This window comes from Schistocerca gregaria, chromosome X (assembly GCF_023897955.1).
Source record: "Schistocerca gregaria isolate iqSchGreg1 chromosome X, iqSchGreg1.2, whole genome shotgun sequence".
NCBI lineage: Eukaryota > Metazoa > Arthropoda > Insecta > Orthoptera > Acrididae > Schistocerca > Schistocerca gregaria.
In genome coordinates this window covers 829139395-829166325 of record NC_064931.1, presented here as the reverse complement: position 1 = coordinate 829166325, position 26931 = coordinate 829139395, and the positions used below count along the sequence as shown (strand labels likewise).

The 26931-nt window shown below is 42.6% G+C and overlaps 1 protein-coding gene across 1 annotated transcript in view; it reads right to left on the bottom strand.

The window, feature by feature from the left end:
* Nucleotides 1-26931, bottom strand: part of LOC126298556 (uncharacterized) — a 902811-nt gene that overhangs the window by 379436 nt on the left and 496444 nt on the right. The window contains exon 4 of the mRNA XM_049989913.1: nucleotides 2659-3096. Coding sequence (XP_049845870.1) covers nucleotides 2659-3096 — 438 coding nt within the window. The remainder of the gene's footprint in view (nucleotides 1-2658; nucleotides 3097-26931) is intronic.

Sequence of the window (26931 nt, the reverse complement as noted above, 5' to 3'; positions counted from 1 at the left end):
AGTACCTTTACACGTAACTATTTAGCTTCTACACTCCTCCGTATACACCCAAGAATATATTATTGATTTTTATTACATGGATAAGATTTCGCTATCTGGCCCAAACTTGGTCTGAAACGAAATCCGAAAATCCTCTTTTGCGGTGATTCCGGGATAGAATCTTCTGTGGCGAAGATACATGTGCAGTTTTTACGCTACCTCACTGTTCATTTCCAGCCATTTGACAAGCACTGCTGCACAAAGGCCTCTTCTACACTTCTCTACACATTAGAGATTCCAGCTATATACGTCCATATTGCTCCTGATTGTTTTCTAATTTTCTCTACCCAACTTCTAGTAGGCCGTCACATGGATCATTCCCTATCTCTTGGAATCCATCAAAGAGCTTCTTTGTACCATGTAGGATCCATTCGCATAGCTACATATCCTGGTCACTTCTATTAAATTTTCGTTAAACTCATACTTACGTTTTCCACCTCAGTATGGTTCCTGCTCGATTCGCGAGTTTTCCGTTCTTTCCTATTAATGCATCTTTCATTTTCCTGCCGAGTAATCTTCATCTTTTGAATCATTCTCGATGACATCTAAGTCAATGCTGGTAATATAGACATACGGTTTTTGCAACATAACACAAGCTTTGTTTTGAAAAACTTACTGATGTTCCTGCTGATAAAAGAACCGTCTAATTAAAACTTCATCATTCATGAATGGAATATAAACAGTTGTAACTTCCAAATATAAAAGTATGTCAGTTAAATAAAAATAAACTTATACGGCCATAAAATTTGAAGCCATGCGAAGAACAAGAGTGAACCTCATAACACGAATATTTTTAACAAAGCGCAGTACAAGTGTACGAGATAAAACTTGTTACAATACCGCACCCAGCAGAGATTAAGCGTCATGAATGATAGGCACAAAGCAGAAAATAGTTTCTGACTCAGAAAAGGGAATGCCGAAGCAGCTACATATTTAAAAAAATACGGGTATAGTAATTTATATAGTAACGCATGTAACACAGCTGTATACTGCATTTGGACGAACTTTCTTTTCTTTCTGGAACTGCATCAGCTAGCGAAGAACTTGAGAAACGAAGAAAATGTTGAGTATAAAAAGAAAGAAATTTAAAGGCAGGGAGTGTATCGCTACATTAAATGTGGCTCACATTTTGTACGTCACTCTCATATCTTGACAAGGGCTCTGCAGTGTAGAACAAATAATAATAATAATACCTTGACGCAAAGCGTTTCGCAAACTTCCTTCCTCAGGAAACTGATATAGTTCCGATTTGACTGAGTTAGTATATCACACATTTTTCTTGATACCGTGGAAACGACATTATTTTTTTGTCTTCCTTTCAAAGCACTTTCATTCCACCAGCAATAAATTTATTTCTTGTTAGGCAACTGTTTTGTTGCAGCTGAGAAAGAAGTATTTTGTTTCCCATTTGAAAACAGTATTAATTTACATATCGTTTCATGGGATGCCTGTTAGATTTTCAGTTAGTCGTAAGCATAATGCGAAAATTGTGAACGGTGACTGGTGCAAAAGAGTTTAAACACATAAAATTTCTCTTCAAAATAACAGTAATCTTCTCAACCACCGTCCTGTGCCGGTGATACGCTAGTAAACATGATGTGCGACAAAAACCACCTAACAAAATGGTCCCCGTCGTACTTACAAATCATATTTTGTTTCTGAAATAATGTACATTATATAGTATAATCATTAAACTTTGCCCTAACCGTCCGAACAGCACAAAAAATTGTAGTTCTTCCACACTCTAATATGCCACATTTGATAACAATTCCACTACAGGCAAACATTAAAACCAGCATTAAGGAAAGAAATAGATAGACAACATTGAAGTATTATTTTTATTGCGTGCCAAATATATTGTGCGTTTCCAGCTTAGCAGAATCACTGAAACACCTTCCAAGGAAGATAACATGTTGTTCATTTGGCCAAGTGCAGCGTGAACACAGTGTTAAGTGTTTTCCAAGTACAGGCACTATTTAGCGTGTACAAAATGTAACATCATGTTTGTGCTTATACTCATGCTGCTTCTTTTCTTTTCTTTTTTGACAAAAACTGTGATTTGCTTATGTTTATTAGCACGATTTTTTTAAATATCGACGTGTCGTGCCATCTTTCATAAAACACGTGAAAAGTGTAAAAAGAGTGCTCTTTGTCTCAAAAACTGGTAATTAAATATTTAGGAAATTTGGGAATAGAGAAACAGGAAAATATATTTATATCATTATTACATAAATATTACATACACAAAGCCAAAAAATTAATGTTAAATTACAGGCATGTACTTTTGCAACAAGCATTAATTGTGCGAGCAGAAGCCATTCAAAAAGCTTGTGCTTGCATTTAACATTAGTTGCTGTGAAACAGTTATTAAGCATGTTAAAAGTACTCTGTATTTCCTACCTGCTGTGTACCTTCATTCCAATGTCAAAAAATTAATTTTAAAGCGTGCTGGAAGAAACAAAGAAAGACATTATAGGCTAGAGACGAATAACAAAGTTTCCCGCCTCCCTGCGCTCCTGCGGCTAAGAGAAACGACGTACGCGCAAAGAGCAGCCTGCAGACAGCAGGGGACGGGTTTGTTGTTCGTCTCTGGCTCGAGGGTGCCTGTGGGATACATACTTTTTCCCGGGTACTGCGTCAAACTAGTCCGCCTCGGCTGTCCGTCTTCGTCAAATAGCGAGCTGTTGCCATTGCCATTGCCTTGCCATTGCACTTCCTGCCTTACTCCGTTATAATCCTTCTGGTTGGCACCCCTAATGCCAACTAGAGGGTTCTCTAACTGAGACTCAATGCCGTCAAACGACGTGGCATTTTCCGAGGATATCACCTTAACTGAAATTGACCCCGAATAGGAAGCAGTCAGTTTAGTTTCCGAGTCATCGTAATCTATTTGAGTTTCTTCTAGGGACGCTTGCGGGTGCTGGTGCGAGGTGGGCGGGGAGAGAAAGTACGGATACAAGCTGGGGTACCACAACTCTCGGAAATTTCCTTGCTCGGGGTCATACGGGTAGAGTGCAGAGTCTGTGCCAGATAAATCAAGGGAGGCTGGTAGAACGTCTGAAATGAAAACAGCAGGAAAAGAAACAATCAGTGCTGTGCTCACAGTGGTAGGATGACACATGCAGTGCAAATAGAATACTTGAGTACGTCTAGGGAGGCGGCCGGAGCGCCGGCGTGGGGCTTCCGGCCGCCTGCGTTACAACTAGCAACACAAAACGTCACACTACCGTATCACTAGGATTTCCTCAACGCTTTCCACAACATTATTTAAAGTAACTATTTTGTGCTTTCATCTATGTTTATCGCAAACGTGAATGCTAAGACCTGGACGATGCATAGCTGACATGCATCTTGCTGTGATGGTGCTCAAACAGTGAGTGGTGCGCCGCTCAGCTACCGTACCGTGCTGCTCGAGCATCCGCAAGCCGGACAGTGAACGCAACTTCCCGCACTTAATGGTTTCAGTTCTGACGAAGCGTTACTATCAGCCGTTCCCTCCGGTCGCGGATGCTCGATTTTATCATTAACTTAAACTTCCCGGATAAGAAACTCGTATTTTGTATTGCGATGCGACAGCACTTACTTAAATGACATTCCTCACCACCAACATCTACATCTGCTAAGTTTCTGATCCGTCGAAACAAAACAGAACAGATAAGGGTGCATTTAATTGATCCTTGTTCCCATTTATTTATTGAAAGACTTTTCTTTTAAATTTTAATGACTACCAATCGTAAGATAATAAAATATGTGCAAAAGGCAGATGACAGACGTCTACATTTCTTCCTTTCGAAATCAAGAAAAAATGGTCTTAAACTAAAATGCTTTTAAGAAAAATAATACAGAATCAATAAATGAATTCCCCTATAGTAGTTAACTAACTATTTTTGAAAGAGACACCTAGTCTTTTTAAAATCTATGTCGATTCAAATAAATCTAAATTAATCCAGTTGTAGGCATTTAACTTACTGGTTTACCGAGAAAGGCGATAGTCAGAGTCGCCAATATTGTGAAGGATATATTTTCTTTTATTTCCGAAACACAGATATGTCTTTCACTTACGCACACGTAGCTCAGTAGAAGTGAAAATATTGTTTTTAAAAGTGCTGGTCATTCTAGCTAAATCTACATCTAAGAACACAACACCAAAAAACTGGTGAGACAGTGAGAGACGTTAGGTAGGTGCCAGTGCAAGGTGCGTAAAACCTCCTCAGTAGTTTATCAATTCTCTTAGTGCTTTACATCAACTGTGAGGCATACATCCAACTACGCGAGACGGACAAGGAATGTTCTCTCATTTAGTACTATAATCAATATTTTCAACTAGAAAAAGCTACCAGTACAGAAAGAAAAAGGTGATGGGTGAAAACAAAATACATTCATTTAAAAATTTTTGTTTCTTGGATGTCTGTAACTCTTGTTGATTTACTTCGAGGTGATACACTGTGTTTTTACAGATGTTTTTCGTCTCAGTTTTTTTAGAAGCGTTCGCGTGTAGAGTCAAACATAAGTATTCCCTCCATCCCCGACTGTCACTGCAGGGGACATTTCCCATTCCATCCCCCAGTTCTACTTACTCACACATCTCCCCCCCCCCCTCCTCACTCTCTCTCTCTCTCTCTCTCTCTCTCTCTCTCTCTCTCTCTTCCATACACATCTGTTCCCTCTTCCCTCTTCTTCTCTATTTCTCTATACATCTCTCTTTCCTCTTTGTTCGTGGATATGAGTCCCAAATCCATAACAGTATTTTCTTTGTGAATATATGTAAGATGTAGGAAACGATTACTAGTTCTGTATACACAGTTACTCAGTTTCTGATGTCATTTCTTAGAGTTTATCGAAACAATTCTCTTACTTCCTATACTGTATGGAGCAGCAGTTTCTTTCTCCATATTTCCAAGTGAGAGCTGTTATTCGCGGTTGTCATGACCTGTATGGTAAAATCAGTTCCTCTTTGTTCGTGGATACGAGTCCCAAATCCATAACAGTATTTTCTTTGTGAAAGTATGTAAGATGTAGGAAACGATTACTAGTTCTGTATACACAGTTACTCAGTTTCTGATGTCATTTCTTAGAGTTTATCGAAACAATTCTCTGACTTCCTATACTGTATGGAGCAGCAGTTTCTTTCTCCATCTTTCCAAGTGAGAGCTGTTATTCGCGGTTGTCATGACCTGTATGGTAAAATCAGTGCACAGCTGGAAAATTCATGCTTTAGTAATATATTTGTTAAATGTTTGCCTATATCTTACGTTCGAAACGACGTGTTTCGACCCTTGAATTGTAGAATCAATGTACGCAGAATGGGATAAATATGAATTAGTCAAGTTCCAAAAATTCATAGCCCAGTCAGTTTGCCTATCACATATCACAAACCACAACTTTTAAGTTCTACTTACATCACATAGCACTATAAGAAAGTTTGCAAAAGTAATGCACAATATTCTCATGCAGTGCTAAATCGAAGTGCTTGTTTTAACGCAAGTGATCACACTGTTAATATAATGAAAGTATAGAGGCCAATGGCTTAAACACCCTCAATTTGTAACGGATTGTTTGTAATGGACTTTAATTTTAGCACATAAAGTGGGTGTAAGAAGTGTGGGGTTTCTTTAGCACACACACCACAAATAATTATGTTAAGTAACCAAAACAACAGATCTCAGATGCCGTAGAATTTATTTTGTACTTGGAGTACGGAAAAAATGAAACACATTGTATTAACTAACACGAAACTTAAAAAACTCGTCCATTCCTGTCAGAAAAAAGTAGTCAGTAACTTAGAGGGAAGTATTCGGATACCTACGTTTTTCGTTTTTTCATGGTATTTACCGACAATTTCAACGTTGTCGGAGGGATGCATTTTAGTGCAAGAAACATCATAAACAGAACTCTAAAAATTCGTTGTGATGCGATGTTTATTTTGAAAAATAGGTACAATAGAAGAATATCAGAGCATAAGAAGACTGAAATAGTTCGAGGTTTCGTGTAATTGCATTTTTCAGACACTGAACATTACTTGGGGCATACAAGACATACGTTGCCGTGCTGAGAGCAGGGAAGAGGGCGGCTGCCTCGGACGCTACATTGGCATTTGCCACTTATTTCCGTCGTATTTGACGTATGGTGACAACAGTTTTAACGTTACAGAGCTTTTCATGGTCTGTATAATTGAAATACGACAAATATCGTCTGAAAAGTCTATATTGATAGTGTTCTGCATAGTTGTTTCTAGAGAGTGAGAATATCCCAGTAATGACAGTAGCAATAGGAGAGAAAACTGTTAGAACGCGTTGTGAACAAAGGGAGTATGTATATATAGAGAGAAAGCGCGAGCGGGACAGTGACAGAGGGAGACAGAGAACAAAGTGTCGACACCCAAACAAGATGAATGGTCAAATTTGATGGCTACTGAAGTGGACGAAAAATTGCAAATCTGCATATTCATATAGTGATATTGTAGAGGCCACTATTGTGTGTGTTCAGTACAAAGCAACGTTTTTGAAGTACAGAAAAAGTCAGGACATCGGTCGACGACTGTACCTCTCAGACAGAGGAAAATGATTCACTTCGTATATCCTCAAAATGGAGCCCAAAATCTGTCATCCAAAAGTAGTTACTTATTTGCTCAAAAAACGGGTACAGACCTCACTTCACCTCCGATAAGGAATGTGTATAGACCGCAAGACTGTCACGGACGGGTAGCTAGGATCGAACATACATTAATGAACAAAATCCGATGAGGATACGACATTCATAGTTGAATATCTAAGTCACCTTGAAGACTTCTGGAATGCGGTCGAGTGATGGAAGCATTTTTTTACGTTATTGACCGACTGAGGTAGCTGAGTGGTGAGGACATTGGACTCACATCCGGGAGGACGACGTTTCAGATCCGCGTTCGGTCATCTAGGCTAAGGTTTTCCGTGATTTCCCTCAATCGCTCCACTCAAATGCCGGAATACTTCCTTTGAAAGGACACGCCCGATTTCCTTCCCCATTTTTGAAACATTCGGAGCCTGTGCTGCGACACTAGTGACCTCGATGTCGACCAGACGTGACATAGCCTCAGGCTCAGTGCTGGTTTCGAGGTATGTAAATTACCCCAGTACCAGAAGCCAGCACTTCTCTGCGGAAAGAATGAGCAATATAACGCACAATAATACAGCGAAAGTAAACGTACAGTAAATTACGACGAAACTACGTTTAGAAAACCATTCCAACAGAATAGTGGACAGTCGCAAGTAGAGCTTTGTACTAAGATGTACAATCCTTCAAAATAACGGAAAATTCTGCACCAACATAGAATTCCAAATTATAGGAAGCAACAACGATGTGAAAACTGTACGTACTTCAAGGAGAATGATGTGAAATAAAATGGCTCTGAGCACTATGGGACTTAACATCTATGGTTATCAGTCCCTAGAACTTAGAACTACTTGAACCTAACTAAACTAAGGACACCACACAACACCCAGTCATCAAGAGGCAGAGAAAATCCCTGACCACGCCGGGATGTGAAATACTTATAGAGGAGACTTCTAAAATAGAACACTCTACACTAAGAAGTGTAACCTTTCTACAGGAGTAATAGAAAATTATTTACGTCATTTAGTCTGTCAGTATGCTCTCCTTCTTTTCTGTTTCTAATTCACAATTAATCATCATATTATTCAGTATACATGGTGGTTATAATTAAACTTTCACTATTTGAGCCAGCGTACACTGAAAACTATTTCCTGTATGGGTACCCAACTTTATGGGCTTGATGTTTAGACTGTGCGCTGCAGGATATGCGGCGGGTAGTGGTACGGCGACGTAGGGTTGAAACACAAGCATCAGCGTGCATTAAGCTACGGACAATTGAAACGGGTCTGGAAAAGGTGAGAAGGCTTTACTCGTAAACCTTTTCTTTTTATCAAAACAACAGTAATAGAGCTGCAGCTCACGCTAGTATCGATGCCTTAAAGGAATACGGAGAGGTCCTCTTTCGATACCGCGGTTGAAGAACGTGGTCCGAAAGTTCGAATAGCTCGCTATTTGGGAATTTCTCCTGGGAGAGACCGACGGCCATTTGCGCCACAAATTACTGAAGAAATTACTGTTGCCATTGCTGGACCTAATGTACGATCTTTAAGTAGTTCACAAGCTGTGTAACGGCAGCTGAACATTCCGTGGCCCACCGTTCGGCCGGTCGTTGTGGCCAAGCGATTCGAGGCGCTTCAGTCCGGAACCGCGCTGCTGCTACGGTAGCAGGTTCCAATCCTGCCTCGGGCACGGAAGTGTGTGACGTCCTTAGGTTAGTTACGTTTAAGTAGTTCTAAGTCTAGGGGACTCAGATGTTCAGTCCCATAGTGCTTACAGCCATTTATACCATTTTCCACCGTTCGAACAGTATTGCCAACAAGTGTGAAATGGTGTCTCTAGTGCTGTTCCAGTCTGTCGTGGATGCAGATGGTCGTCACACTGAACGTAAACATGATACGCAGTTAACAAATGTTACCCTCTTAATAAAACATTATCGGGTTTCAAGCTGCGTCCAGTGGTTTACTGCCCACGAGCTTTGGGCGGAGATATCCTCTGCCATTGTCAAGTGGATGACTGTCGTGTGGTTGTCATTGCAGTGCTTATATAGCTGCGCCGTCGCTCGTGACGTCACTGGTGCTCGGTCCCGCACCATATATGGTAATGTTTTGGCCGCGCGACCGCCGGGCGCGCTTCAACTCCCTCAACACCGGATTCCACGCTGTACTCAGCTGCAGTCCACCGTCTCTACTGAAGGTGTTGTCAGAAATTCTAATCTCTTTGGCCTCGTTTATCACGCTATCCTAGAAGCCATTAGTCCGTTTAATAATAGGCGTCTTATCGAATGCAGTTCCGTGTCCGGTTTCCAGAGCATGTTCCGCTATACCTGACTTTTCGGGTTAACGCAGACGGTGACACCCTTCATGTTCTATGCGGCGCTGTTCTATAGCGCGAACAGTCTGGCCGACATAAAACTGCTCACATCCACACGGTATCTTGTAAAATCCTGGCGTTCTGAGGCCTACAACGTCTTTCACAGATTTCATTAGTTGCCGGATCTTTGCCTGAAGATTGTGTCAATTTTATGCCTCTTCAGGAGCCGACTAATCTTCCCTGTTGTCGAACCACAAAACGGTAAGAATGCAACCTGCTTGGTGTCTTCTTCAGAGGCTTTTATGGAGGCCCTCTCAAATAGCGGAAGTTTAATAATGGCCAACCTGTAACGCAGTAGAAGTGAAAATCTCTCTCTGCTCTAAAACATATTGTGAGTTGCAGGCACTTAAGATCCATGTCCTTGTCCACACATATCAATAAAATTTAAAAACCACACAATTTCAGTACTTCTTGTTAGGTTCGGAACAGTGAGTGAATGACTGAAGTTCTTTAATTGGGCGTTGTATGAATCATTTAGTTTTCCAGTTTCCGTTATCAAAGAAAAACTACGGCATCTGAAATCTGCTCTATGACAATGATTAGTGTCATAAAAAAGATCGAAACCTTATCCGTTTAACTCAATGACAGATATTTAGATCAAATTTTAAGGACGTTTCTGATAATTAAGTTTTTTGTGGTGCAGCCTGACTTAACTCTAATTGTGTCCAAAAATACGTAATGGGACATTTATTTACACTGTTTCATGGACTCTTGTGTCCACCCCGGTAGCTGAGTGGTCAACGCGACGGAATATCTTGCAAAGGGATACGGGTTCGATTCCCGGCTGCATATGAGATTTTGTCTGCTCAAGGAATGTGTGTTGTGCTGTCCTAATCATCATCACCATCATCATCATCATCATCTCATCCCCATCGACACGCAAGTCGCCGAAGTGGCGTCAACTCAAAAGACTTGCACCAGGCGAACGGTCTACCCGACGGGACGCCATAGTCAACGGCATTTCGTTTCATGGACTCTTGTAATGGACTGTAGATGCACTTAGACGCTGATCACACAGAACATTACGACCAACGATCTACTATCGATATAAATCCTTCCAGGCGATAGCAGCGTCACCTGGCGAGGAATGACTGCTAGTCACATACGCAGGTGCATGTAGCGTCAATGAGCGTGCTGTCCGTATGTAGAATGGGGAAGGTGCGCCATCTGAGTTCCACCGGGGGCAGATTGTGGTGGCCTGTAAGCTCGGCACGACCATTTCGGAAGCGTCACTTGTCGGCTGTTCGAAGAGTGCTGTGGTGATTGTCTTCAACACGTGGGGAAACCAAGATGGAACTACGTCCAGATGTCGTGGCGTTAGGCCGTCGCCCTTCATTACAGATGTCGGACGTCTTAGGCTGGCCAGACTGTTAAAACAAGGCAGGCGGCGAACTGTGGCGCAACTTACATCAGACTTTATGCTGGGGGGCAGAGTCCAAGTCTGCGAAACCGAGCACTCTTAACGATAGGCTTCCGCAGCCGATGACCTATCCATGTGCCAGTGTTAACACCACGACATCGGCAACTATGACTTAAATTGGCACGTGACCATGGACACTGGACGTTGGCTCATTGGCAGAGCGCTGCATGATCTAACGAATTCCGATACCTTCTTTATCACGCCTGTCGGAGGGCGCGAATCCATCGGAACAGCTCCTAGACACCTATGCTGCGGGGCGAAGACAAGCTGGGAACATCGTACAGATCACGTTTCCTGACGGTAGTGGGACTTTCCAACAAGATAATGCGCTATGTCCGCAAGGCCGGGAGTGTGATGGAGTGATTTGAGTAAGACAGTGGCGAGTTACAATTGATGTGGTGACCTCCCATCTCACCACATCTGAACCTGATCGAACACATCTGGGATGTGAGAGAATGTGGCGTCAGAGCTGACCTCCCACCTCCTCGGAATGAATGAGAATTAGGTGCCTTGTGTGTGCAGATGTGGTGGCAGCTCCCTCCAGCGACCTAACATGGCCTCATTGCTTCCATACCGCGAAGCGTCGCCGCTGTTATCCGTGACAACGGTGAACTTACCGGCAGCTACGTTGGTAGTCATCATGTTCTGGCTGATCAGTGTACATGAGTCGGCGAATGTGTGTTCGTTGTTGATGGGACCTGTGGGTAATTTGTTCGAAGAACTAATCTTGTATTTCAAGCCGAGAGCAGAGCTTGTAAATACTTTACGAAATATGCAGTAGATTTGTACCGGCGTGGGCGGCGATAGTCAGTCGCTGATATGGTTCCAGTGGTTCGTTAGTGCCTGGCTTATAGTTTTCAGATTGCATCGGCTGCAAGTACTGGAATAACTATCATCTACACTTCACATTACAGTACAGGTCTACTATGCTTAGACACATGAGTCCTTATTTCAGCTCTGACGCCAGAACTATAATGTTTAATGTCAAGTGAGTAGAACATGGCATTAATAAGAAGTCGCATACAACTTTCCTTTATTTACTGGACTTTGTATACATGACACATTTCAGAAACAAAGTCCAGGGAACGTATTTGCGCTGATGATACTGTGTATACCTCGAAGGGTCAAAGCGTTAGCAAGCTGAAGCAAAAATAACATCAGCGCTGAAGTTGCTGGATGTATGCTCCAAATATAATACTCTCTGACCGAATCCTCAAAAGACCGATGTAACAGCTTCCCATCTAAGGAATAAACAAGAAAGCTAGAAACCTCTCGTAACATTTAAAGATTAGAATCTCTAATACTGCAACAGACAATAGACAGGTCACTGACGTATAAAACCCATCTCCAGAATATGAAAGTCAATTACAAAACTCGGAACAATATATTCCAGAAGCTAACAGTAAGGGTCTGGGGCAACAGTCGACAGATCATCAGCTTTAGCTCTTTGGCACTGACAAGCAGAATACTGCTGTTCCAACTGACTAAACAGTGTTCCCACTAAAGTCACTGACGCACAACTCAATCAAGCAATGCTCCTCACCACAGGGTGTATTCGCCCACAAACACACGCTGGCTACCGATTCTTATTAATGTTGCACCACTATCCATAAGAAGATCACAGTCAGTGATGAACGTATTGACAAGGAAAAAAATTAGAATTGCAAATTCAATCAGAATTTTCACGACCATAACACCAGCGACGGAGGTAAAGGAAACCGTCGTGGTACACAGCACTCAGTCTGCAGAACAGGCACTGCAACAGGCAATATGCCGGGAGCAGTGAGTGGCAGGAGCAAACTTCTTGGTGCGCCACCAACCAGTTAAAATCCGTGGCAGCGAGCATCGCTTTTTCATCCACCCCGATGACCCTGGCGCATACTCAACCTGATCAGAACTGAGCGGGACAGATTCAGAACATTACTGCACTGACATTTGCATGTTACCTCAGGCATTCAAAGGGAAAATCGAAGGCATTCACAATTTGTCTGCAGAAGCTTCTGACTAGATACATTGTGGCTACGAAAATTTCTGAAGATGCACTCGACTGACGAGCGAAACCAGCGAATAAAGGAAAGTTGTACGCGACTGGTGGCTGCTTTCTTGCGGTCGCTGTTTCCTCCGCTTGCGGTGCCTGCGGTCGCTAGAACATGGCGTGGCGTACAGACAAAGGACTGCATCGTAAGACAGATACGATCAAACAAAGTAATTTACAAACCTAAGTGAAAATTTCTATTACTAACTGCTTTTATGACATGGAATGGAGCGACCAGAAAATCTGAAAATACAGCAGTCATTTAGGAAGCAATCCAATCATTAAATGCTGAGCTGGAAAACTTATCACTTGTTATGGAATTGCTACGTAACAAATTAGCCTTTGTCTATTGCGTTTGTATCTACAAATATTGTTTTAATAAGGAGTAAAATATGGGGCGAGGAGCAAAGAGCTCCGACATAAAATGGACGCAATTGTTTCTAGAACTAAACAAAGTTCTTTCCGTACAGCATAGACGACTAGGTACCGCACTCCTAGATGTGTTCTGCAACAATATCCCCGATGGTAATTTTCCGAGCACTGAAACGAACGATAGATGCTCCTCAAACGTCGAAACTGTGTCCTGAAATATCGCAGTCGTTCAACAGAAGTGCTCACTCCATCACATCGTACTTACATTCGGGAACACCATTGTTACAGGATTTAGTGAATAGTTTCCTTGCTATTCGTTAGGTGATTGTATAGTTTCATCAGTTTTCTTGTGTGAAGTGAACAGTGTTAACCAAGAGAGAGAGTATTATCTGATCGAGTAAGTAACCCAAGCTTCTGCGTGTTGTATATTAAAAAATACAGTACCTCCTAACTGAATGCGGGCTGAGGACTTCAAAAACTGAAACTATAGGTGAAAAGTGTATCTCGGCTGTATTACACACAGTACCTAATACTCGAAGGTTTACTTCTCCTAATAAACTTCTACAACGATGATTGAAGGGGATAGCGAACATATTCCGTAACAAGTAAGGCACATTGTATGTTCAGCTGGACAGAGCTTAGGACGGTTCCAGAATCAGAGATAGAGTAATATAATTCCCACCAATAGTTTACTTTTGTTCTGTGTCGCTATAGGCTGTCATAGGTTAAAACTTGACTGTTATTCTTATAGAATACTTTACTTTACATTGCTGTTCTTCATTAAATATCGGCTCTAAAATTTTCTTGTTACTTTCGGCAACTGCAAGATCCACAATTAACAAGTTAAGGGAACAGAAAAGTTAGAGAATAAATTACGTAATACATGAGTTATGAGACGTACACTGATCTTTTAGAATCCGTATGAGGTACACGACAAACGACCTGAAACAACACATCTCAGTGTGACATACAATACGTGAACATATCTCAAGAACTATGTACGCACGTCCCCTGGGTCTTTTTTTTAATTATTGTTTTACTGTAGAATCAAGAAATGGAATGAGCATTTCATAGCTGTACAAAACACAAGAGGACCCTTGTACCGTACCTCTCATTGCAGCACTATTTCACGACACATTCGGCTGATCATATAAGTTGACTTTTTCTGCTATTTGCTGTCAGTGTGGCACAGCCGAATTGTGTAACTCTTCTAAAGCTTTCAGTCATGCGCTATGTAGACTACAATGTCATCGGTTACTTAACTTCTTATGTATCAGGCAGTGCACTATTTGAATTTATTATAGTCTTGTATAGCGGAGCCACGTAATCACTGAGGGAAATTATGAACTTTGGATTTCTCAATAGATTGGTTCTAGTGTTCTTAATTTTTTAGCGAGTTCGTTAAGCATTGACAGGGAGCCAACTTAATCTTCTTGATGTTGCTTACGAGAGCTGTGAATTGTGGAACTTATGAGAATATGTCCTTTTTTAAATAATTCCTACGGTTACGGAGTCCAAATTCTTAGTTAACTTGAGACGAACGTGTGCAACACTAAACCCAGCTCGCACTAGAATTCCAGGTTGGCCTTTATGAACCCGCAGCAGCCAATGCAAATTACAACAAGCAAAAGCTCTATAGAGCGTGTAATAAAATCCAAAACTGAAACCATTCGTGCCCAGAGAGAGGAGATGCGTCGATCACTGCATAATTAAGACGGTACACGAATAACTACCAATGCTCAATCAGAAAAATCTGAAATTTGTTTTAAATCACAGAACTCAGGCCTCACGAAAAGTGTGAATGGAATCGTGTCATTTTATATGAGGTGTCATGCATATGATTGTCCATACAGAGAATTAGCTGCGGTTGCACTGTGACAGTTTTTCTAACATTGACAACGTTCCACTTACGATGGATTTTGAATACATAAAACAGTTTATTTCAAATAGGGCATGGCAGTAAATGTTAATTGACGTAATGAGTAGACATTCTGATTCTTTGCTCCAGAATTGAAATGCTATTTCCGGATCTGTACTACTACGAATCACTATGAACAATGAGTGACATTTATTTGCATTAGATATGCACAAACAAAGACACGATTAAATATGGAGGCCAGTAACACACGATGACCTGCCTCAAACCGGTAAGCCTGTTTGGTGAATCCGTCACTCACTTCGATAAGTGTGATGTGAAATAATCTGGTCTGGCAATGTGTCCATATGGAAAGATTTCCTGATGGCTTCTACCTGACTCCAAACAAAGAATGTACTGTGTACAGGATGAGTGTTTCAAGCGAATTTGTGGGTGACGAAATTCAGAGCCTGTTTAACGATCAAAATACAAAATGAATGAAAGCTTTATCAGTCGTGCAGAAAAAGACTTCTTGAAAATTACTTGCAATGTGTGATCGACCTTCTCCCTTTCTCCTATTGGAAAACAACATTGTAGGACGAGTACCGGAAGTAGGAAATTGTTATCCGTGGCTCACAGAAGCCAAGATCGGATAAGATGCAAGATGATTACACCGCTAGTTTGTGCGGTGCTCCTCTGCAAGATTCGTTCACCTCTCCAGCATCCAAACTGCAGTAAAATCTGAAGAAAACATGATCTTAAAACAGGAGATGTTTCAAGTTCACACATACGCTGGTATCAAGGGTCACCTGCAGAAATAAATGTGTGAATGCACGCCAGGGATTGATGCACTTTCAGTAATGCCAACACTCGAGATGTAGCTGTTTGATACTACATTAGCACGTTGATCAACTTATTATCGTTCCATTTAGTAATTCATTGATACCATTCTTCGCAGATGAATAGGAGACTTCCCCTCGTGTTATCCCTAAATGTACTGTGACAGGTAAAAGTATATAAGTAGGCTCGTATGACCATATTATAGGTTTCCATTTCTCCGTTCTCAGTAATCTTGATTACAGTATCAATGAATACTGTCCTTTGAATTCACTACGTTTGCTGGTATACGGCAATAGCATACCAGCGCAAGAATTCTGTTTTACGCGTCTCTCATAACACTATCTTCATCTAGTCTGTTTTCTCTAGACTCATATTTAGCTTATCAGACAGATTTATGGCTGTGAACGTCTGACTACATTTGAAAATTCTCATTAATCCTCTTATGTCAGTATCGTCTTTAGCAGACCAAGTCTTTTGAGCAGTCAGCGACAGGTTTTCCTCATTTGAGCTCTTCAGGGTTCAACGTGGCATTAGATAAACATCACTATGATAACATAATAGCAACTCGTCCCTAAATAATATTCACTAATATCCCAGAGTTAAGCATGATCGAGAAACGAGAGCATATTTCCTGAGCAGGATGAGGAAAGCTGGAAATTAATCACAGTGCATCTGGCTAAACAGTGTTTAAAACTTGCAATAGATGTTTCAAATAAAACGTGGACATTACAAAATTATTAAAACTACCATATTTCTTTCAGAACGAAACCGTTTATGGTAGATATGATTATCCCATGTTGTTACAGACTTGGTATAGCGTAATACGATCTTTATTTCGCGATTTAAGAGCACTATTTGCATCGTTGGGGAAGAGCAGTGTGGAGGTGCGGAAGAGCCCTTAGTAGTTCCTGACGGGCTGCGGACTTCTTTTGCAGGAATCCATAAGGAAATCTTCATCCAAGTGAAATTCACCCATCGATAAAGCTCGACGTGGAGAGGCATTATCGTCCAATAAGAGGAAGTCTTCTTCGAATGGATCTCCCTAAAGTTGGAATACTTCATTTCGGTGCATATGGACCTCAGTAAAGATAATATGCAATTCTGTACGTCCACTGAAATATGGTACCTCTTCAAATCAGGGCCCTGCCACCATGAAATAGATTCTTTCCGCTAAATTCATGAGATTGTACAAGCGAAAAGTTTTGTTGCAGACGAATGTGCGACGAGAGTCATTCTGCGAAAAGAATCGGTACCCATCAGTAAATAGCCTTGTATATGAGGTCGAATATCGATGCTGCTGACTTCACGACAAGTAATCCAGACACTGCCTTGTTGAACCTTAAGCATGCAGATCAACTACGCTGAGCGTACGATGCGCAATTTATCGGTGAAGTTCAAATTCAGGGGCAGACTGTACAGTGACGGTCATTTATGGCTACTGATCACCTTTCGACTTTGCAGTTTCCCCTTTTCTCGATTACGTTCCACTTCTGGCAGGTGGCCTCCGCTTGGCAGCACTTCAGTTGTCGCTACTGCAGGAGGAAGAAGTCTCCGATACGAAACATTGCAATCAGTAGCCATCTTGCTGTGCTGGTTCGACCTCTGATCAGCAAAGGTGTTACAGTGGTAGTTCGTTCTTTATACCTTCACTTGGCTGTGATTGCCTTCTCCTAAGCTACCCTCCCCTCTAATACCCACCCTATTCTCCCCTAATGCATGCCACTTTTTTGAAACAGATTAATCACAGACCTTCTATACAAAGAAAAACATATTTAGATCTCCCAATCACAACCCAGTAGTTTATCAACCCTTAAAAACGAAACAGCCAATCAGTATGTCCCTCATAGCTGACCACCTCTTTCTCTGTACCTCCCATATGTCGCCCAAATATGACAATAGCACGATCTTTGTACTCCAGGTAGGCCAATCAGAGACGTTCAAAGCCAATACGCTTATACGAGGGCATCTTGAAAACTAATGCCTCCGAATTTTTTATGTGAAAACTCTTGAAGCTTTCTAAATACAACAAATGTTATTAACATCCTACATTTTCATTCTTGATAATTACATATTTATTTCTCAGCATATTCACCCTGGCAATTAATACATTTTTCCCAATTAGAGACCAGTGTGTTGATAACGTCACTGTAGAATGTTTGACATTGTTGATCGAGCCACAACATCACCTCTGCTTGCACTGCTTCATCACTATTAATGTGAAATCCTCAAAGCTGTTCTTTAAATTCTGGAAATACTTGAACATCAGATGGGACCAAATTGGGACTGTGTGGAAGATAATAGATGACAGTGAACCCAAGGAGTCGTTTTGTTCAAAAAATGGTTCAAATGGCTCTGAGCACTATGGGACTCAACTGCTGTGGTCATTAGTCTCCTAGAACGTAGAACTACTTAAACCTAACTAACCTAAGGACATCACACACATCCATGCCCGAGGCAGGATTCGAACCTGCGACCGTAGCAGTGGTACGGTTCCGGACTGCGCGCCTAGAACCGCGAGACCACCGCGGCCGGCAGTCGTTTTGTTGGACATGTTGGAGTGTTCGTTGTGGTCTGTAATTGTCATGTAGAAGGAGAGGGTACTCCAAGTGTGGATGACCTCTTGGAATTCCGTGCTCGATTACAGCACGCTGTTTCTCAAGTACTGGAATAGTTATGTTAAACACCGTCATGTTACACACTACAGTTCAGAGCCCTCAACCGGTAGAGGGTCGCACATACGTGGAAATGAAGAATAGAGATGAAGAATGTTGATAACACTTGTTTTATATAAAAACCTTTAAGAGTTTCCATATACTAAAAATCTCGAGGCATTAATTTTCAACACGCCATTGTATTTTGCTCTCCCAATAACAGGAGAGTATTTCAATGGCCATTAAAACAAAACAGCCAATCAGTATGTACACTAGAGCTGACCATGTTATTCTCTGTACCTCCCACTTGGTGCTCATATACAACAGTAGTTCGACCTTTGAACCTACTTGATGCGAAGAAGAATGGACTCTCAAATTAAATACAACGATGTTATTTTCACGTCTAAAATGTCCCTATTATTGTTCTGTAACAGTACAAAAACTCATGGTTCGCCTTATAGACGCTATTAGTGTAACTTGTGGACTAAAGTACACTTGCCACCTAATGCACGACTGTGAACTCTCAAATTATGTGTCAAAATGTTATTTCCACATCAAAATTGTGTGTGATATTTATCAAAATACGTAAAGAGTTGGCATTTCGATCTTAGCTCTGTTTGAGACTATGTTCCTGGTTTCACAAAGATCAAACGTTCACTTTAAGTTTGTAGAAGTGTTTTCAGTAATGCTTAACCTCATCAAGCACCATTTTAGGGGGAAGGGGCGGGGAGAGGGGGTGGGAAGAACGTAATGCATTATGTTCCACTCTATAAAAATGTAAGTGAAAGGATTAGTTAATACATAGTTTTTATTATTTTCGATGCTAGGCCTACTTGAGATTATGTTCTACTGGTGGTTACAGAAACGATCTTTCAGGAGGGATGCGACTTTTACCGTTTGGAAATATGATGCCAGGACTCTCTAAAAAGCTTACAGAATGCATCTCCTTTTCTTATCAGAATCATCGGCTAAATAAGTAGATGGTTTGTAAATAGATTTTTCTCGTATAATTTAATATAGTAAATGTTACTGGATCTATCATTTTCAGCGAGTATTGTGTTGTACGGCCACTTTATAGTGGTATCTGTAGTAAATAATTACATCCTGTACCCCCTACAGTTGAATTCAGGTTTTTGGATGTACTGTTTTTAAAGAAATTGTAAGCCTTGTTCGCACACCTGAAATATATTGTTCTTTTTCAAATAACTGATTATATTCTTCCTACATGGCAATTGTTTTCGCCAAACACTCCAGTTTGCAGTTTCTTACTTCGAGCTCTTCCACTTCAAATTTTCTTCTGCATACACGTAAGAGATTAGCTTCATGTAAAACGGTAATTTCTGTAATTGGGAATGGTTACGTCTGTCTGAACCATTTGTTCTTTTTATTAAGGCCTTTGGAAGAATATTATTTTTTGGATGTACTCCCAATTTGGTAGTAGCAATATTTAACAGTGTTGTGGAGGAGAATGTCTTGGATTGGAAAAAAGGTTTTTCCAGCGTTAATACAACACCTGTGTATAATACACTCCTGGAAATGGAAAAAAGAACACATTGACACCGGTGTGTCAGACCCACCATACTTGCTCCGGACACTGCGAGAGGGCTGTACAAGCAATGATCACACGCACGGCACAGCGGACACACCAGGAACCGCGGTGTTGGCCGTCGAATGGCGCTAGCTGCGCAGCATTTGTGCGCCGCCGCCGTCAGTGTCAGCCAGTTTGCCGTGGTATACGGAGCTCCATCGCAGTCTTTAACACTGGTAGCATGCCGCGACAGCGTGGACGTGAACCGTATGTGCAGTTGACGGACTTTGAGCGAGGGCGTATAGTGGACATGCGGGAGGCCGGGTGGACGTGCCGCCGAACTGCTCAACACGTGGGGCGTGAGGTCTCCACAGTACATCGATGTTGTCGCCAGTGGTCGGCGGAAGGTGCACGTGCCCGTCGACCTGGGACCGGACCGCAGCGACGCATGGATGCACGCCAAGACCGTAGGATCCTACGCAGTGCCGTAGGGGACCGCACCGCCACTTTCCAGCAAATTAGGGACACTGTTGCTCCTGCGGTATCGGCGAGGACCATTCGCAACCGTTTCCATGAAGCTGGGCTACGGTCCCGCACACCGTTAGGCCGTCTTCCGCTCACGCCCCAACATCGTGCAGCCCGCCTCCAGTGGTGTCGCGACAGGCGTGAATGGAGGGACGAATGGAGACGTGTCGTCTTCAGCGATGAGAGTCGCTTCTGCCTTGGTGCCAGTGATGGTCGTATGCGTGTTTGGCGCCGTGCAGGTGAGCGCCACAATCAGGACTGCATACGACCGAGGCACACAGGGCCAACACCCGGCATCATGGTGTGGGGAGCGGTCTCCTACACTGGCCGTACACCTCTGGTGATCGTGAGGGGACACTGAATAGTGCACGGTACATCCAAACCGTCATCGAACCCATCGTTCTACCATTCCTAGACCGGCAAGGGAACTTGCTGTTCCAACAGGACAATGCACATCCGCATGTATCCCGTGTCACCCAACGTGCTCTAGAAGGTGTAAGTCAACTACCCTGGCCAGCAAGATCTCCGGATCTGTCCCCCATTGAGCATGTTTGGGACTGGATGAAGCGTCGTCTCACGCGGTCTGCACGTCCAGCACGAACGCTGGTCCAACTGAGGCGCCAGGTGGAAATGGCATGGCAAGCCGTTCCACAGGACTACATCCAGCATCTCTACGATCGTCTCCATGGGAGAATAGCAGCCTGAATTGCTGCGAAAAGTGGATATATACTGTACTAGTGCCGACATTGTGCATGCTCTGTTGCCTGTGTCTATGTGCCTGTGGTTCTGTCAGTGTGATCATGTGATGTATCTGACCCCAGGAATGTGTCAATAAAGTTTCCCTTTCCTGGGACAATGAATTCACGGTGTTCTTATTTCAATTTCCAGGAGTGTACATACACTGTTTCTGTGGGTTGACTGTGGTAACAATTTCTATACAGTTTAACTAACGCTATAGGCAGGCGGAACAAAGTTTATAATATTTTCTTGGTCTTGCTTACGTGCAAGCTTTACTTGTATACCAGTGAACTTCCGTGTATTCTTATTGTGTCAGTAGAGGAACTGAAGAGCGGTGTTTAACAGAACACAGCAACTACTCTATAAACTATTCAATAGTATAAATTCGACAGGATAGTTACCAATATCATCTTTCACTCATGGGCCTGTGATTTGACATATAAATCTGTTACATGTCCATTTATTCAACAAGTGGAATTAACCGAAATTAAACTGTCTGTTCCAAATATCTTATCATTGTTTAGAAACAAGATGTAGTTTCTTGGTAGTATTTTTGAACAGCGAATTCCTGATTAGGTAATCACACATCTCCATTTTGTTAGAAATTCCAACAAAATCTTCCATTATATCGAGACCCATCAGCTAATAATCGTCTACAAGGATTTGCTGCTGGATTCCAGGCAGCTCATCCCGGGGAATTCACTACTCAGGTAAATGTTAAATACACCAGACATTAGCTTCTTTAACACTATAGATTGCACCTTTGCAGAGTTCTCTTGACAGTGGACTAGCACGAAGCTGCTCCCCTATAGCAGCGACCTAAATCATGTGCAGCAAACATCTCTGTTGTATAAGAAGTAGCACATTGGAAAATTTGAACATTTCAACAAGTCTGGACTTCTTTGAGACTTTGCTGACAAAGCAGACGTACACATCTTCGCACAGTCCTCCTGACGTCACATACAAGTGGTGAAGGGGGAGGTGTGGGCGGCGGCTGCATGCCTGTGATATCAGAGGGACTATGCTAAGACGTGTACATACACTACGTCAGCAAGTTCTCATAAAAGTTGGGACTTGTTGCTTCATCTCTCTTGTTTGTCATATGTTGTGGCAACAGCCCTCCATGAAGACTTCACAACCTGTGGTGATGTGGGCAAGCTAACTGCCTGCGAAATACTGCACTTATGGAAGGGATACTGCTGAAACAACAGGGTGCAAGACCCCAGCAGCGAGCGTAATTTCTGCATGCTATGCGGCCTTGGTCCTCTACATGACCAAAGGGGATGTCCTGTCACAATAAAGATGTGCAGAGCCAGTATGAATATTCGTCTCTTAGACCCAAGCAGTATATTGACTTCACTACTACCAGTCCAAAGACAATTCCAAGGTAGTCAATGGTCCACTTCGTCTACGTCTAGCCATTTCATCTTCTAGCTGCCAGTCTACGAGCCGCTGCTAGACCTGGTGATTCCAGGGCTCGAACCAGAGCAGTTCCATGCTCACTTCATCTGGTGTCTGAGAGCCTCCGAGGGTTCTTGGGTTTGGGGTCTGCGCTCTAGTGCCACTACTCAGTGAAGCACCACCTGCATGCCAACACTTGACAAGGCCACCACCAGCTACTGCCGTTTCTCTGAGGCAGCCCTCCTGCCTGCCATATGTGAGCAAACCTGGCACCTACGGCTGTACGAAGGTAGCCACTGCTGCTCAGGCATTAATGCACGCCATCAAGTCACCTTCAATACCACTGTGTGAGTATCTCACTGAATAAATATGTATTTGCTAGTTGATGCCTCCTGATTCAATAGCAGCCGTGATGGCGAAACTACACAACCGAGTGACTTGCGTGTACCGTCCTGAATTAGAGACGATCATCTTCGAATTAATGGTGTCTGCACACCTGACGCTATTAGACTGGTGGGTGAATAGAGTCAGTGATAAAAAGCAAAGTCATGGGATGCTATTCCGCATCATCATCTCAACGTGGTGAGTCGGAGCAAACTGTTTTTTCATTGTTTTCCATTGTATTGGTTGACAATGGCTCATCGGTGAAAGAGAGTATTCCAGTCACCATTGTCAAAAGCTTTCTGTAAGTCTACAAATACTAGAAACGTGGGTTTGCCTTTTCTTAATCTATCTTAGTCGTAGGGTCAGTATTGCCTCACGTTTTCCAACATTTCTGCGGAAATCAAACTGATCTTCTATGAGGTCGGCTTCTACCAATTTTTCCATTCGTCTGTAAATAATTCGTGTTAGTATTTTGCAGCCCTGACTTATTAGTTCGGTAATTTGCACATCTGTCAACATCTGCTTTCTTTGGGAATGGAAGTGTTTTATTCTTCTTGAAGTCTGAGGGTTTTTCGCCTCTGTCATACATCTTGCTCAACAGATGGTAGAGTTTTTTCAGGGCTGGCTATTCCAAGGTTACCCGTAGTTCTAATGGAATGTTGTCTACTCCCGAGGCCTTGTTTCGACTTAGATCTTTCAGTGCCCTGTCAAACTCTTCACGCAGTATCATATCTCCCATTTCATCTTCATCTACATGCTCTTCCATTTCCATAATATTGTCCTCAAGTACATCGCCCTTGTATAGACCCTCTATATATTCCTTCCACCTTTCTGCTCTCCTTTCTTTGCTTAGAATTGGGTTTCCATTTGAGCACTTGATATTCATATAAGTGGTTGTCTTTTCCCCAAAGATCTCTTTTATCTTCCTGTAGGCAGTGTCTATCTTACTCCTAGTGAGGTATGCCTCTACATCCTTTCATTTGTTCTCTAGCTATCCCTGCTTAGCCAATTTGCACTTTCTGTCGATCTCATTTTTGAGATGTTTGTATTCCTTTTTGCCTCCTTCATTTCCAGCATTTTTATGTTTTTTTCCTTTCATCAATTAAATTCAATATTTCTTCAGTTACCCATGGATTTCTACTAGCACTCGTCTTTTTACCTATTTGATCCTCTGCTGCCTTCACTAATTCATCTCTCAAAACTGCCTATGCATCATCTACTGTATTTCTTTCCCCCATTCTTATCAATCTTTCCCTAATGCTTTCCCTGAAACTCTCCACAACCTCTGGTTCTGTCAGATCATCCACGTCCCATCTCCTTAAATTCCATAGCAATCAGATCCTTGTACCAGAAAAGAGAACCGAGAGCGTGAGAAGCATTTTTGTTGGGGCTCAACCCAATGTATAGAGGAAAGTGCTGGGGCCACCGGGACGTCAACATATTGCAAGAGACAGACGCAGTGATCTGATTTCGCAATAAAATGGGAATTTTTTCAACTGATGTGATTCGTTACAGGTGTGGCCGGTGGCCGTTGAGATTGTCATCAGCTGCAGTGTATGAAATGTGGAAGAGTAGGCCATGAGGAATGAGACTGCAGGCAGAAGAGCAGGCCTGACAGGAAGGGGACAACTTATCAATAAACCGCTATGGGGGCTGCATTTTAGGCTGACTAGAACATGTGCAGAGACGTAATTTTGCTTAATAGGCTTAGTGGATAGAAGAGAACACAAATTTTTATTGACCACAGCTGCACATATATCTGTAGCAAAATTGGAACTCACAGAAAAGAGGAGGTCAAGCCCACCAAGTTATACGATATGCGGAGTGGGTGGTAATAACGTGATTTTACTGAATTTTTGGGTGGGAGCAATATTCTGTACCAGAATGTAGGTTCCCTGTACGAATGTTGCGCCAAAACCGACAGTGCACAGTGGAGTTTACAAAACGTCAGTGGTGTGAATGAATTGGTAATGTGAGATAACACTCCTTATTTCAATACGTCAGTCAGTACTCTACGCGACGGCTCACCATTCAGCACCACCACTACAAAATGGCGCCCAACGGAGATTTGACTATAGCTAATTAATATTTTGGCCCGAAAGATGGAGCTGAAGTGGACGCAGTGTAATAGATTCTATAGATTACTATAAAAGGTTATAGGTTCTGATTTCGACTGAAATTAATGATGTCGTGTGTGATACCACAAATTTATTATCAGAAAGACACAAGTGTGAAATACGATGGGCCGACATAACAACGCATAATTAGAAATAATATGAAAATTGCTGCAGTGCAGATGAAAAAGTCGGGGATGGGAGGAGTCCCGCATCATGGTTCCCACTTGGAATGAGGATAACGCAGTATGACAATACTGTCCTAGATTGACAGAGATTTTGAACGGCGAGCTCCACGCTAATACTCCATTAGTAAGTCGAGCTGTGACTACTGATGTTTGCAGGGACGCGCACCGTGTGCAGTGTGCATTTAACCTCCAATATTCCTATCAAGCCGGATCAGCGCAATGCTTATATGCGCAGTCGGGAGTCTGCAATGCGGTGAACGGTACGCCATGGTGGTGACTCGGCCGATGAACCACACTCTCTCCTTCTCGATGCCGGCCGTGGAGCTGCCTCTCCAAAATGGATACGAAATTGTGATGCTTCGCGAACCAAGTCTCTCGGTGAGAAAATTTGCTCAGTTTTGCATCAGGGCAACAAACCGAAAATATACCTGAGTTGCCTTGCACCTAACACAAAGTGTATGGTGGGTCTTGCGGTTGCCACACAACACTAACAATTTCTGACAGCCTGATTATGACTCCTTTTCAGTAGTCAAATGGAACACTCGTCTTCTTCTCATGATTCAGAAAACGAATCTTGTCCTCTCTCCACAACATTCGGTACGTGAATCCTCGTCTGTTCTTGAAAGTGCCTTTCAGAAACCTATGCTCCATGTGGAGCTGTTTTAAAAAGCACTTTCCACCAATGGTGGGCCGTGAACGTTCTTTTCCGGCAATAGGGTATTTTTTAATGCGTGGTACTAGCTCCCTCTAATAGATGAGCACTCATTTCGATCAACCCCATGTCTATTGTGCCATCTAACACTCACCCTCCAGTATACGCCTCCACGTAACAGTCAGCACGCCAATCAAGACATCGCTTTTTAGTGCCCCCGGAAACACCTGGGGGGCGGACATTAAACTACGCCGACCCATTACGACAACCGGAGCGACAGGTTTTCTTTCACAGGATGAAACGGCATTCTCCGGAAGGTTCGCGGATAAAAGCATTGTCAGTCCTACCTGTGAAAGCTAAGGTGTGCACGGTGAGCGAGACCGTCGTCTGTCGCCCAGCATATGTGAGCGCAGGCCCCCACATTTTGTAAATTGCTTGCCATAAAGTGGCTGTTCTGCTGTTTATGCTATCCGCGGCCACTGCGCCCATCAGCGGCCTTATCTGACACGTTTACGACATGTCCACAACTCCTTCACCTTGAAATACAGCATCCAAAACTACGTTATAGGCAACAACAAGCCTAATCACTGTCACTGCATTAGTCACTGTGTCTCCCTGAGATGACATGAGTGCCCTAACCTGCATACAGACCATAACTGATCTCTTAGGCGAGAGAGAAGAGAGCCCAAAATGCAAGCCATCTTTCAAACTCGATGGTACACTCTTTCATTTTGGGAAAACTGATGTCATTCCCAGGATGCTTCAAGATTTGTTTCTCATGAAAGGTGAACCAATTACTCTGCGTACAACGCCACTAACGATTAATGTGCATGATAAAGTACCACAAGGGACAGGGAGTGTAGGAACTGGGTTTCCTGTAAAAATGCTCTGCGTGGTTCATTTACTGAAGGACAATGATGGATTGGAAAAGCACTGTGCTTTGTATGCAGAAGTGATGCCTGCACGTGGGAGATACACAGCGAGCAAGTGCTGCCTCGTTAGGATAGATAATTTTGGAGCCAAAGGCATGGACTTGTCTAGAGGTTTCTTAATAGCCAAGAGACTTTGGAGGAAGATGATGACGATGAGATAAATTCAGACCATAAGCACGAGCAGACATCCAGTTTAACTGCATTAGAGGAGAAAGTAAAACACTTAGGAGGAATGGAAACGTTAACAATGGAAGAGTTGTTAACTTTAAGGACCTGTTTCACCCTCATACGCCTTTGGT